The following is a 14,780-nucleotide window of genomic DNA, read 5'->3' on the forward strand; positions in this document are numbered from 1 at the left end:
GACTAATCTCCTGACTGAAGTGCTTCAACCTGGGGCTACCATCTCCGAACCCCTTTTGCCCTTTAACGAAGCATCAACTGACGTCCTTCTAGGCATATGGTCCAAGCCTAGCACAGGGGCTCCTGTGAATACAACAATTGCACGCTGCCATTGCCCAGTGCCGGGAGACCATAGTTCTTCAGCCAAAACCCCACCCATGAAAGTTTGGTGGTGCAGGCCTCTACTTCTCAGGGCATGTTCCCTTCCGCCCCTCTGGATAAGGAATCTGAGAGGCTAGGTTCAGTTGGTCAAATGTTGTCTTCCTCCAGCCTTGCATTCCGGTTGGTGAATACTGCATGCTTATTGGGCCATTTCTCCCACTACCTTTGGGAAACGGTGTGCAAGTGCTGCCACAAGTACCGGAGGAGGCCCGGGCTGTGCTCTCTCAAGCAGTTAAGGACGGGAGAGATGCGGCAAAATTCACCAGAAGGTGTGGCCTTGATATGACGGATTCACTGGCAGTTTGGATTTCTGCGACAGTGGCCTAAAGGCGCCACACCTGGCTTAGGAAAACTGCCTTCTTAGGCGATATCCAGTAAAATTTGATGGACATACCGTTTGATGGAGCCTGTCTTTTTGGGGAAAAGGCAGATACATCCCTAGGGAGGTTCAAGCACTCTTGAGCTACGGCCACATCCTTGAGCCTCTCTTCTACTCCTCGTGGCCAGTCTACCTTTCGTGGCAATGGAAGGGGTTTCAGCTGCGTCAGCCCTATCCCAGCCACCACGCTATGTGGAGACGTCGATATGGTTCATTCAGACCTAGTAATGGAAGCCAGAAGTCGTTGGCCACCCTGCCCTCCGCAACCGCAGCCTCCAAGCACATATAGACTAAATCTACAAGCCCTCATCAATCCAGTTGGTGGGATAATCTATCATCCTTTCCCCCACTGGAGGTCCATAACATCAGACAAGTGAGTCTTGCAGATCATTCAGAAGGGCTATTCTATGCCTTTCCTTTCCTCCTCCCATTCTGCCAAATCCAGAACGGCTGATGGAGGATCATCTGAAATTGCTCCAGGAGGAAGTTGCAGCTCTCTTGGCCAAGGGAGCTATAGAAAGGGTCCCAGTTTCAGAAGTAGGCAGTGGCTGTTATTCCCAATACTTTCTGTTTCCGTAGAAGAACAAAGAGTGCAGCCCATTTTAGATCTTTGGACCATCAATCTCTTCCTCAAGAAGAAGTTTAAGATGCGCACTCTTGCTCAGATCTTGTCTGTCCTAGACCAAGAAGACTGGATGGTAGCGTTGGACCTGCAGGATGCGTATTTTCATATCTTCATCCTGCAGGGCCACAGGCATTACCTGTGGTTCAAGGTAGGCCGCAAGCACTTTCAGTTTAGCGTGCTCCCCTTCGGCCTTACCAGTGCCCCTTGGGTGTTCACCAAGGTGATGGTGGTCACCGCAGCTCAACTGTGCAGGTTAAGGGTGTCAGTCTTCCCCTACCTCGACGACTGGTTGTTGAAGGCGTCCTTGCCCCTGCTGTTGTCTCACACCTTCAGATTACGGCGAACCTCCTGCATCTCCTGGGGTTCTCTATAAAAGTGCCAAAGTCACACCTGACTCCTTCTCACACGCTCCCTTTCATCAGAGCTGTTCTCGACACAGTGCAGTTTCGGGCCTATCCTCCCAAGCAGTGAGTCCAGGATATTCAGGTTATGATTCCGATGTTTCAGCCTCTATCCTAGAGTTTGTTGAGACTGACTCTGAGGCTGTTGGGCCTCATGGCCTCCTGCATCCTGTTGGTAAACCATGCCAGGTGGTGTATGCGGGCTCTGCAGGGGCACCTTAAGTTCCTGTGGGCACAGCATCGAGGAAATCTCACCCACATGGTCCATATCTCCGAAGGAACTGCGAGAGATCTGCAGTGGTGGTTGACGAATCACGTTTGAGTCAGTGGTAGACCCCTCTCCCTTCCCCAACCAAATTTCACAGTTGTGACAGATGCGTCACTTCTGGAATGGGGCGGCCATCTGGAAGAGGTTGCGATAAGTGGACACTAGTCTCCAGCGGAGTCGGGCACCACATACATTTGTTGGAGCTTCGAGTGATTTGATTAGCATTGAAAGCATTTCTTACCTTAGTCAAGAGGAAGTTAATGCAGATGTTCATGGACAACACCACCACCATGTGGTACCTCAACAAGCAGGGCGGGGTGGGATCGTGGACCCTTTGTCGAGAGGCCCTGCATCTATGGACATGGCTGTAAGAACAGGGCATAATCCTGGTGGTTCAACACCTGGCAGGTTCTCTGAATGCCAGGGAGGACAAATCAGCCGTCGATGCTTACCGGTTCACGAATGGCCTCTCCAGTCGGAGGTGGTGCAAGGTCTCTTTCAGCAGTGGGGAGAACCTTGGTTAGATTTGTTACCCTCCGAAGAAAAACGTGCAGTGTCGATGATACTGCTTGCTGGAGTTTCCAAGGCAGCTATCGCTCAGCGACTCCTTTCATCAAGAATGTAGCTCAGGCCTGCTGTACGCCTTTCCGCCCATACGAGTCCTATCCAGGGTTTTGAAGAAGATCAGGAGTGACCCGGCCCAAGTTATCATTGTGGCTCCGGACTGGGCGAGTAGAGTCTGGTATCCAAAGCTTCTGAAGATAAATATCGATCCTCCGATTAGTCTGCCCCTTCGGGAGGATCTTCTGTTGCAGCAGCAGGGGTGGGTTCTCCACCTGACCCTGTCAACTCTGCGTCTCCATGCGTGGAGATTGAGCGGTGACAGTTAATGGCCTTTGACCTTCCTCTCAAAGTATGTAACGTTATTTTAGTGCCCAGACGGCCCTCCACTAAGACGGCATACGCCTACCGTAGGCAGACATTTTTATCATACTGAACAGAAAGGTCTCTTGACCCTCTTTCTGGTTCTCTTTCCACTGTCCTTTTATTCATTCTAACCCTTGTACAGCAGGGCTCTGTTTTGGGAACTCTCAAAGGTTATCTTTCTGTTCTGTCAGCTTTTTTGCGGCTGCCAGAGCAACCCTCTCTCTTCAAGTTTCCAATTGCAAATAGGTTTTTTTTGCCACCCACGCCCTTTGTTATGCCGCAGTGGGACCTTAATTTGGTCATCTTATATTTGGTCCCTTCGAACCATTATACAACTGTCCCCTGTTGCTGCTTACCATCAAGACAGCCTTTTTAGTGGTGATTACATCTGCCTGGAGGGTGAGTGAGTTGCAGCCGTTATCTTGCACTCCTCCCTACATGATGTCTTTTCCGGGCAAAGTGGTGCTTCTCACCTGTGCATCATTCTTGCCAAAGGTTGTGACCCCATTCCATCTGGGTCAATCCATCATGCTGTCCGCCTTCTTTGCTCCCCTGCATCCCTCTAAGGAAGAGGAGCTTCTCTACTGCCTGGACCCAAAAAGAGCATTGTCGTTCTACCTTTACCACACAAAAGAGTTCCGGGTGGACGTCCAGCGTGTTGTGGGGTACGTGGGAGCTAAGAAGGGGCGAGCAGTGCAGAAAAGGACCATCTCTTGCTGGGCCATTCTCTGCATTAAGATCTGCTACGCCATGGCTAAGAAGCAGCCCTCTGAGGGATTAAGGACCCATTCAACCAGAGGAAAGGCTGCGACTGTGACCTTGGCTCAGGGTGTCCCAGTCCTTGACATCTGTCAGGCCTCAACATGTTCATCTTTGCACATGTTTGCTAAACACTACTGCCTGGATGGACAGTCAGCTCCATAGGGACGGACATTTTGCCCGTTCGGTTCTGCAGGACTTCTTAGAATACAGTATTGGTCCGCAACCCACTGACAAGATAGTAGGGCTTGGGTATCTAATTCAAAGGTAAGGAATCTGCATCTAGAAGTCACTATCAGTTGAACATGTTACTAAACTTCGGTAACGCATTATCTGTTAGAGACTCTGTCTAGCTGCAGATTCCTTCTAGCGCCACCCATGCCTCCCGGCTTTGCGGACTGATTTTATTAGGGCTAGGGTTACTCCCCTTTTTAGGGCCCTAGTTTTGCACACCGACTATGTCAGTTACTTCGTGGCTCGGCACTTCTAGCATGGGGAAAACTAAAAGTACTGACGTCCGGGTGCATGGGTGGTACCTATTTAGGTACCGCAACGTCATAACGGACGCTGCCGACGATGTCACACGGAGCCGAATGGAGCAACTCGACGGTGTGCGCAAGGTGTATTGCTCAGCAAAAGTTTCTGGATCCAGCCTGACGCTTGGGAAATTCAAAGGTAAGGAAACTGCAGCTAGTTCTTCTGGTCTTGACAATACCACTCTAACTACAAAACAAACACCAATGGTCCACAGTAAACTTCCTAACGTTGCTTACAACTTATATTGAGACAGTTAGTGTTTAGAACACTGGTTTCTTACCCACACAAGGTAGCATGCTTTATTACAGGGTCTACTCTTCATCCCACTGTAGTTTGCAAAAGATAGGGGTGGACTCAGACTTAGTGTGGAGCTTTTAGTCCAGGGGGAGCATATTTCAAACTAACCTTAGCCTTACGTGACACCTCCTGTATCGGTATACTATGTGGTGCTGCAAACTCTCCCTTAATATTAAAATTGCCTATTATTGAACATAGTAGTTTATTCTCTACCCCTAAATTGCACCCTCAAAAAACAAAATGGTGAGTTCTGCCCATTTCTGTCTCTAGAGCCTTTCTCTTCTGAAGAAGTGCCACGTTTGCTTCACATGAAATTTCCCCACAGCCAACTCATATTAGCTTCCGTTCTTGGCATTCTATTCAAAGTTATTACTCCATGCCCCCATGTGTTCAAGGACATCAGTAATGATTCAAAGGCAGTAAGTATCTGGTCACATATTAGACTGAGGCACAGGAAAAGTTAAAGATGCTCACATTAGCTCAGGTCTTGTCTGCCCTGGACCCGGGAGACTGGATAGAAGCGTTGTACTTGCAGGATGCCTATTTCCACATTCCCATCCTGCCTGCTCATCAGTGCTACCTGGGGTTTGCAGTAGGCCATGAGCATTTTCAATTCACCATGCTCACCTTTGGCCTTACCAGTGCCCCTTGGGTGTTCACCAAGTTGAAGGCGGTGGTCATAGCTCATCTGTGCTGATCAGGGGTGTCAATCTTCCCCTATCTTGACATCTGGCTGTTGAAGGCGGGATTGCCTCAGGCTGGTGTCTCCCACCTCCAGACTATGCTGGACCTCCTGCATTTGCTGGGGTTCACTCTCAACGTGCCAACGTTACACCTGACTCCCTCTCAGATGCTCCCATCTTTGGAGCTGTTATGGTCTCAGTGTGGTTTCGGACTTATCCTCCTGAAATGCGAGTCCAGGATATTCAGACTATGATAACAATGTTTCAGCCTCAATCCTAGATTTTGATTAGAATGATTCTGAAGCTGCTGGGCCTTATGGCCGCCTGCATCCTGTAAGTGACACAATGCAGATAACAAATGCAGGCTGAACAGTGGGACCTGACGTTCCATTAAGGGCTAGTAAAACCACGGAGTTTGGTCCTGGGACAGGGGGCAGCTGGACCCAATTTACAGTGAACAGAACAAAAATGCTGGCCCTCCTACTTATTTAGTCTCGCCTTAAGTTTATGAGACAACAAACAAAAATCAACGTCTCTTTGTTTGTATGGGTAATTTTATTTAACCCTTTTGTTCATTATTTTTAGTAAGATTTATCTTTTTCATAGGCAAGAAGAACACTTTATATACACCTATATACAAATACAAAAAAGGTGAGTGTGGGTGAGGCTCCCTATGCGTGAGACTCGAGTACATCTAAACTGTATTAAGTCAGGAACTAAGGGGCCTTTTATGTCTTACAGCGCAAGTGAGCCGCACAGCTGTAAACAACGGCGAGGAACACGCGCCCCCGCCACTGATTGAATCTGAGTTAGATTAAGACAACGAACACACGGCATGGCGATCGACGCCCCGTGCTCACTACCAGAAATCTAGGTAGGTGGCTTCACATTGTTCCGCAGCACTCCACGAACGTCTTTATACCATATCTAATGTCAATACTGAGCGTGACCCTTATGCTTTACAGGTCACATGGAAAGGATAAAATGAGCAAACAGAGGACCTAAGATAGCATCAAATAATAAAAATAATGAACAAAAGGGTTAAATAAAATTACCCATACAAACAAAGAGACGTTGATTTTTGTTTGTTGTCTCATAAACTTAAGGCGAGACTAAATAAGTAGGAGGGCCAGCATTTTTGTTCTGTTCACTGTTCCATTAAGGGCAGCATCAGGGTAATCTCTCCGACATGGTCCAAATCTTGGAGGGAACCGCACAGGAATTTCTGTGACGGCTGACAAACCGTGATTGGGTAACAGGTAGACCTCTCTCCCTGCCCAACCAAATCTCACAATAGTGACAGATGCATCACTTCTGGGATTGGGCGACCTTGTGGGAGAGGTGAAGATCAGATGACTCTGGTCTCCGGCAGAATCTGGACTCCTCATCAACTTGCTGGAACTCCAAGCCATTAGTTTGGCATTGAAAGCCTTCCTTCCATCAAGTGGAAGAAAATACAAATGTTTACAGACAACACCACCACTATGTGGTACTGCAACAATCAGGGCGTGGTGAGGTTGTGGACCTGCGTCAGCAGGGTATATCTTCGGAGTCAGGGCTCCACATAAATCTGTTGGAGCTCAGAGGAAGTTGATTGGCATTGAAAGCATTTCTTCCCTCTGTCAAGGGGAAATTAATGCAGGTGTTCACAGACAACACCACCACCATATGGTAGTGCAACAAGTAGGGCGATGTGGGGTCGTGAACCCTTTGTCGAGATGCCCTGCATCTATGGACATGGCTGTAAGAGCAGGGCATAATCCTGGTGGTTCAACACCTGGCAGGTTCGCTGAATGTCAGGATGTACGAACTCAGCTATCGATGCCTAGTGGATCATGAATGGTGTCTCCATCCAGAGGTGGCAGAAGGTCTCTTTCAGGGTGAACAGCCTTTATGACGCGGCTGTTACACCGCCGTGCCGTTACAACGCGGTCTTTTCAACGCAAGTCGTTACCACGACATGCGCTGGAGGGCACTGCAGGACAAGGAATTTTTTAATTTACTATCCAACACCTTCCCTACTGTACGTAGGCTGGTGTTGGAATAGTAAATTAAAAAAAGTCCGCACCCCCTCCAACGCAAGTCGTGGTAACGACTTGCGTTGAAAAAAAACGCGTTGTAACGGCACGGTTGTAACAGTACGCGTCGTAATGCCGTACATCCCTCTTTCAGCAGTGGGGGAGGCTTGGTTAGATCAGATTGCCTGTGCAGAGAATGCACATTGTCAGCAGCATTTCTCCCTTGTTCAGAGACGCTTTTCGTCTTCAGTGGAGCTAAGGCCTCCTGTAAGCCTTTCTGCCCATACCACTCCAGCCCAGGTTTCTCAAGAATATCAGGAAAGACCCGGTCCAAGTCATTCTTGTGGCTCTGGACTGGGCACGAAGAGTCTGGTATCCTGAACTTCTCCAACTCAGTATGGATCCTCCAATCAGACTGCCCCTTCGGGAGCATCTAATGAGGCAGCAGCAGGGAAGGGTCCTCCACCCAAACCTGTCAACTCTCAACCCTCTTGCGTGTAGATTGAGCGGCAGGAGCTGATAGCATTTGACCTTCTTTCCGAAGTCTGTAATGTTATTTTGGCAGCCAGGCTTTCCTCCACCAAGATGGTATACACCTGCTGATGGAACAAATGTGTAATATATTGTACAGAAAAGTCTATTGACCTTCTTTCTGCTACCCTTTCTGATGTTTTGCTTTTTATTTTAACCCATGCCCAGCAGGGCTCTGCTATGGGCACTCTAAAAGGGTACCCTTCGTCTTATCTTCTTTCTGCAGCTGCAAGACCAACCCTCATTATTTAAATCTTCCATTGTAAATAGATTCCTTAAAGGCCTTTTACACATGTTCCCACATTACTCTTTCATTAAGCCTCAGTGGGACATTAATTTGATTCTCACCTTTCTGATGTGTGCTCCATATGAACCTCTGCACAATTTTCCTCTCTGGATTACCAGCAAAACAGCATTTTAAGCAGCAAACACATCCGCAAGGAGGGTGAGCGAATTGCAGGCTTTGTCATCTAGTCCTTCCTGCCTGACAAGATTTACTGGCAAGTTGGTGCTTCACACTAGGGCCTCTTTCCTTCCAACAGTGATATAACAATTCCATGTGGGGCAATCTATCACCTTGCCCATTTTCTATTTCCGCCGCATTTCTCTAAGGAAGAAGAGCAATTCCACAGCCTGGATCCAAAAACAGCATTATCGTTCTACCTTGACAGCATAACAGAATTCCGGGTGGACAACCAACTCTTCATTGGGTACGTTGGGGCAAAGAAAGGTCGTAAGGTGCAGAAAAGGACGATCTCAAGATGGGTCGTCTTCTGCATCAAGATTTGCTATGCTCTGGCAACGAAACAGTCTCCTGAAGGCTTAAGAGCTCATTCACCAGAGCTAAGGCTGCTACCACAGCATTACAAAGTGGAGATCCAGTCTGCGACATTTGTCAGGCAGCAACATGGGCATTCCTGCACGTTTACAAAGCATTACTGCCTCAACCGCAGGGAAGACCTCTTTGGCCATTCTGTCTTTCAGGACTTTCTGGTCTAAACTTGTATGCAGTCCCTCCTCCGGGGATGATATCAACCCTCCCATCCTTCCCACACTGTGGACAGGTTTCTAGATCAGGGCGATCCCTTTAAGGGCCCTAGTTTTTCAAAACACACCAATGTCTGTGCCCCTCATGGCTCCGTGCTTCTGGTGTGGAAAGTTGTGAAAAGTAACGGACGTCAGTGCATAGAGGTGGTGCCTGTATAGGTGACGTGGGCGTCACTACAGTGCCGACTTCACGCAAAGCTGACCGGCGTCACCTACTGGCGCGCAAGAGTATTACTAAAAGAAAACTCTTCCAGATCCAGTCTGATGCCTGGAAAATTCAAAGGTAAGGCATCTGCGGCTAGATCATATCTATACCAGATAAGGTGTTACAGAAGGTAAGTAATTGTTCTTTGAGCTCTCATCACAAGTTTTGTGGTGCAGTAACCCTGGGGGTGGTAGATACTGCTCTGAGCAACTGCAAGTAGTCCGATGTTTCCAAACCCAAAAATAGCAGGTCTGGAATCACAAGACCAGATTTTACCTGTTGTGGATCTGCACCGCATAAAACTGTGGCTGGTCGGTGCAGAAGCTGCAATAAGGAGCAGAGCCCATTCCAAACCTCACCATAACCCCTGCACCACTTCAGCTCCACAAGGTGGTGGAAGAAAATACCCAAGTGAGCAGGTTACAAACTTGCATTCTGCAGATGGCCTCCCTGCCCTGCACCCTCCAACCCGCACTAACCCCTCCTTGCGGCCCTTTACTGGCTAAAAGCAGTTTGACAATTACAGCAGGAAAGGGTCCATTATTTGGCTTATAGGGGAAGATTTCATGCAGAATAGGACCTGGTACTTTAAGGTTCTCATGTTATTCCCCATTCTGGGAAGGATTACTTGTGATGCCGGATATTCGGTGTGGGTATACCGGCCATAATTGGAGATTCAGACCGCCTGGTATTCCTTTACCAATTATTAGGCAACTTGTAATGAGGCCCTTGGGTGAGATAAAAAAAAGCTAATTTCATACAGTATATTTTATAAATGCTGTAATGAAAGTTTGCCTTCTCTAAAAAGATATATCTAATTATCAAGATAGATGAGAGCCATGTACTCGGACTTCTCGCAGGTGAAGTGCGGTAGAAATGTGAGGTATGGTGGCCTTTTTGGTAAGCAGTGTTTAGCACATTAGTCTCATTAGCCAAAGTTCTAGTCCTTTCACATAAAGTTAATCTGATACTAAACAAACACTGTTGTATGGGCCATTTATCACTATTTATTGCGGTTTAAAATGACTGGGGTCTCTCGCCCTGATTATGGGGAATGATTCATGCATGTGAATCTATGAAAGATACCATTCTTCGAGAACTGGAGTTACAGTAACTAATTCCTTTGAATGTGTCTGAATAATAAAATGAGGTTGGCTTCAAGTGACTTTTTTTCTTCATGTACCCTAGTGCGCCACAGAATCTGTGCCCTTTTGCTTGTGGCTTGGTTTTAAAGTGTGTCTGTTTTCTCCTAGCAATCAACATTTTGTTGTAGTTGGTCAACTTTAACAGGCATTGTTTGAACCTGCAGGTTGTAGTGGAATGGGACACAATCAAGGCCAAAATTGAAATGGAACTTGCCAAAGAGAGGGACCACATTTCAGGATCGGCAGCACCTTCAGTCAGAAGTAGCCTTTCTTCAGTACGCTAAAGGCAGTCATTGCGATTTTATATGTTTGTATGCATATGTAAATAAAAATATTTATATGTTGTTGTTTCTGTTCAGAACCTAATTATTATACCTTTGCCCACATTTATGTTATTAGGTTATGTATCTGTAAATAAGCTGTAAAGTGACTGCTCTTACATTGCCAATTCTTGTACAATCAACATTTTATTTTCTATAACTAATTTTGGCAAGTGTGTGTGTGTGTATGTATATATATATATATATATATATATATATATATATATATATATATATATATATATATATATATATATATATATATATATATATATATATATATATATATATATATATATATATATCTCAAACAGGCTCCCAACCGCTCTAGATGCGGCTCGAACGGGCGCAGACCTCCAAAGCTTCCACTCGAAAATATAATGATAAATAATCAGCCAGCACAGGAATTCAATATCAGCAGTGCATTTTATTATGCAGAAAGTGCAAGAGCAAGTACCCTCCTTGACGCGTTTCGCTCCGCGGACGGAGCTTGGTGTGTGTGTATATATATATATATATATAATATATATATTATATATATTATATATATATATATATATATATATATATATATATATCTATGTATCCATGGCCCGGGTCAAGGACTTTGGGCTGAAAAGCACCATGTCTGTTTAGTGACTAAACAATTAGCGTACATGCACCTTCCTTAGTGAGCGCTTCAATTCGGGTGGTGGACTGAGATTTGTCTGGTTTGCTCCTCCACCCTTTGGCGCTCCTTCCTAGTGGCGGTCAGGGAGTTCCTTGCGAGATATATATATGGATATAGATAGATAGTTAGATATCAAATTTGTTTGCCCTTCTGTTAATGCTTGAATTATCAACAAGAATATTCTTCCTATGTACATTCCTCCCTACTACTATAAAGAAATGATTTTTAATTAAGCAAATAAAATATTTATAAATGTGAACTACCTTTAAAATATCCAAATCATTTTCAAAACAGTTGGTGTCTTTTGCATTGGGTTGGTTGTAAACGTATATAAAGTGTGGAATTAAAAAAATACATTATTTTTGTAACTGACAAGTTTCAATGTCATTTAAAAGATGAACCTCTCTCTATATCTAACTAGTAGATGGCATCCTGTGTATAGCTTAATCTGTTGTTCTTTAACAGCAAGTGCTTTATAAAGATCATTTGGAACGTGCATTATCATGTTCACGCTCTGTCATCCTTTTTTGCTTTCAGACAAGACAGTCAAGTCAATAACGTATTGATAAATTAACACATTCAAGTGACAGCTGCCTTCAGACACCAGGAAACGATACAATCATACGGGAATCGTACACAGAATTTAAATACTGGCTCAGCTGGAAACCACACTTTCAAGTCGTCTAATCCCTAACTGGACAAACTAGAATTAGAGCCTAAAGAACTGAATCACAGAAAGTAGTCTAAACTGGCATTGTTTTCAGGAATTGTTGCAAGACTCTGGAACAAGCAATCCCTTTGAGGAGCTATTTTCTGTTAACATTATTTTTGATTTTGTGAAAAAATATATGCTTGTGTCCGCACTGCAAATGGGCAAGTCTACCCCCGGTAGCCGTGTGTTTGCATCAAAAGCCCTATTTTCATAGGTGTCATCCGTACGCTGTAGCCCTTATTATGAGATCTATGGAATTCCTGATTCCGCTGGAAAAGCTGTTTTAATGGCATAGGAAATCAAAATCAATGCAGAAAAATCACATCCCCTTGGACATATCACAGCTAAAATCTGATACCATCCCTGGTTGAGAGGGGGTGAGACAAATTTAGAATTGTCTTGGGAATAGGATGCGATATTCCCAATTTCCCATGATAATTTCCCATATCTGAAAGAAACACGTTAGTGTTAGATTCCCTACCTTAGAATATCCGCAGGCGTCAGACCGGATCCGGAAAGTTTTCGTCAGCAGTATCCCTGCGCGTCGGTAGGCGTCGTCTGCGGCTCCGCGTTGGCGTCGTGATCGCCGGGATGACGTCCCTGGAGTACTTAGATGCCGCCCTCGCGCGCTGACGTCAGTTCTTCTTTTTTCCGCGCCAGCAAGCGCAGATCCGGAAGAGCGTACCCTTAGTCATTTTTTTTTTTTTTTTTTTTTTTTTTTGGTGAACCTTTATTATTATATTAGGCAGGTACAGGTATGGGCCTACAACCATCCCGGCTGGCCGCTAGTACGATTTAATCCAATCAAGTCAAGTACATCATAAAAACAGTAATCAGCATCCCGCCAGCACAAAACTGAAACAACTTAAAATCGCCCACAGCTCGCCGTATATATAACAGGATCAATGAAGGTTCATTTTTAAAATATAAAGAAGAACAGGATCCGGAACCGTATATCCATTCAAAAACAAAGGACGTAATTACAATATTGTAGGATATTCAACATCAGGATGATTATGGTGAGAAAAATAACACCAATACGTATTAATCAGGATAAGCAGCGGGACTTTACAAGTTGCATCGCCATAACAATCCAACCATCATGCCTAGGCACATCCCAGAAACATCCATCCCATAAGAACAAACTGAAGAAATTACAGGAATACACTACCCAGATCCCAGAAAAAGGGGAAAGGGAAAGAAAAAATAAGCCATAGAAACAAAAAAGGGACAAAGCAAAGAAGACCCATCCCCCCAACCCCCCACCCTGCACTCCTGCAGACGGCTATGGCCCACCCCCCCTAGCAGTGTGCCTGTCGCCCTAAAGAAACAAAACCCCCAAGAGAAACGTGTATATAAAGATAAGAAAAGTAGTCACGAAAGAAGTGGAGGAGAAACCCCAGGCCAGCCCCACCACACCCGCGCCAACCCTCTACACAAGAATTGCTACTAAATCAGAGACAATCTGTCCGCAAGAGGGTAATAAGATACATTGTTAGCCCGCAAAGATACACAGTGAAAATATTCCAGGTCACCACCATTTCCATCAGTCCGGAAGCAGTCTCTGCCCAGTAGAATCTCCTCTACCCCTGGCCCACCCTATCAAGCTCACCCATGTACAGCAACCAGTCAGTGTCTGAAGAAATAGTGCCGGGAGACTCAGACATCCCAAGGGAGAAGAACAGTCGGCCATGTTGAGCAGAGTAATCGCGGGGATCAAGCCGCACCAATATGTCCACCAAACGTAGCTGCGGGACTGTGTACGGGGCCTTCAGTGATTGAGTGATAGGAACAATTCCATTGCACTGACGGAACCTTGTCGGAGCTCTCGAAGTCGGTACATGGACAGCTGGCCCCTTCGGCGTCACATCTCCTGCGATCTCCGATTTAAGGGAAAGTCCCGGTGTCCAGCTAGGAGTTGTAGAAGTCGGGTCTCTCCCAGCCTCCACAGTTGATCGGGTAGCAAAGACACAGCCCACTGATGTGTGGACAGGCAAAGTGGCAATCGCACAGGATACGGATGGCGCCTCCCTCCTCGGGGTGACAATAATGGCGTCCAGCCTGTCCACCAGGTCTCGTGCGTTTTGTTGTAGGGCACCGCGGAGGGCACAAAGGGCCAAAACCAGGTCGCCAACCTTCAACCCTTCGCTGTGCATCTCGAAGCAGGCACTCCTCCCCGTTACATTAAGTCCTTCTCCTTGAGGCGGCCAAAGCCACAAGTTGCAGTCACAAACTGCCTCTCGGTCAGCGTCCAAAACTATAGAAGACTGGGAGCGTGCACCAAACAAAGACTTGATGCCACTGACAGGCCAGGGAGATCGAGTGTAGCAATCCAGGCCACCGAGACCACCCGGCGGATCCCGCAAGCAATGAAAGCGCTCCCCACGCAGTTCGGGGAAGCCTCACCCGCCTCAGGGACAGCCGGGTTGGAAATCCGATGGCCGCTGCAGTTAGCAGTCTCCCTCTGGGAGCAGCAGTCCTTGCGATGGTGGGTCGGGATCGCTTCACGGCTCCGACGCTAGAATACAGACACAGGCAGAGAATCGGAGCTAGCTGCATCCCCGCTCGGGGCGATCGGCCGGACTTCACATCTGATGGCCGCCATTGTTGTGTCGGCGGTCAGTACAGTGCCCCACTCCAGGTCCCGGCTCCAATGATCGTCCAGGCCGCGGGAAGAGACAGAGCATATCTCCGGCGTCAGGGCAGGTAGAGATCCCGGAGGCACACGGTCGGCGGCTGCATCTGTTCACACGCACAACACTGTGATGCGGGCAGAGGATGATATTCAGGATGAAGGCGCGAGGCGGAAAGGTTTACGGAGCCGGACGCCTAAGCGGCCATCGCGTTCGCCGGCCTGGCTCCTCCCCCCCCCCCCCCCCCCCCCCTTAGTCATTTTTTGACTAACTTTTTGGACATTTTTGTCTATCTTTTTCGAGTCGACTCGACTCCTGGTGCTGGTAGGGATGCCTGGGTTCAAGCCGTGTGAAGCCTGTCACCGACTGATGTCGGTTACCGACCCCCACCGCCGGTGTCTCTACTATTTGGGGGCCGACCAC

The 14,780-nt window shown here is 46.9% G+C and overlaps 1 protein-coding gene across 1 annotated transcript in view; it reads left to right on the forward strand.

The window, feature by feature from the left end:
• Positions 1-10,367, forward strand: part of IFT80 (intraflagellar transport 80) — a 474,284-nt gene extending 463,917 nt beyond the window's left edge. Inside the window, exon 20 of the mRNA XM_086944208.1 lies at positions 10,187-10,367. Within this exon, the coding sequence (XP_086800334.1) occupies positions 10,187-10,306 (120 nt within the window). The 3' untranslated portion in view covers positions 10,307-10,367. The remainder of the gene's footprint in view (positions 1-10,186) is intronic.
• The last annotated feature ends 4,413 nt before the right edge of the window (positions 10,368-14,780 follow it).

The sequence above is a fragment of the Lissotriton vulgaris genome, chromosome 11 (assembly GCF_964263255.1).
Source record: "Lissotriton vulgaris chromosome 11, aLisVul1.2, whole genome shotgun sequence".
NCBI lineage: Eukaryota > Metazoa > Chordata > Amphibia > Caudata > Salamandridae > Lissotriton > Lissotriton vulgaris.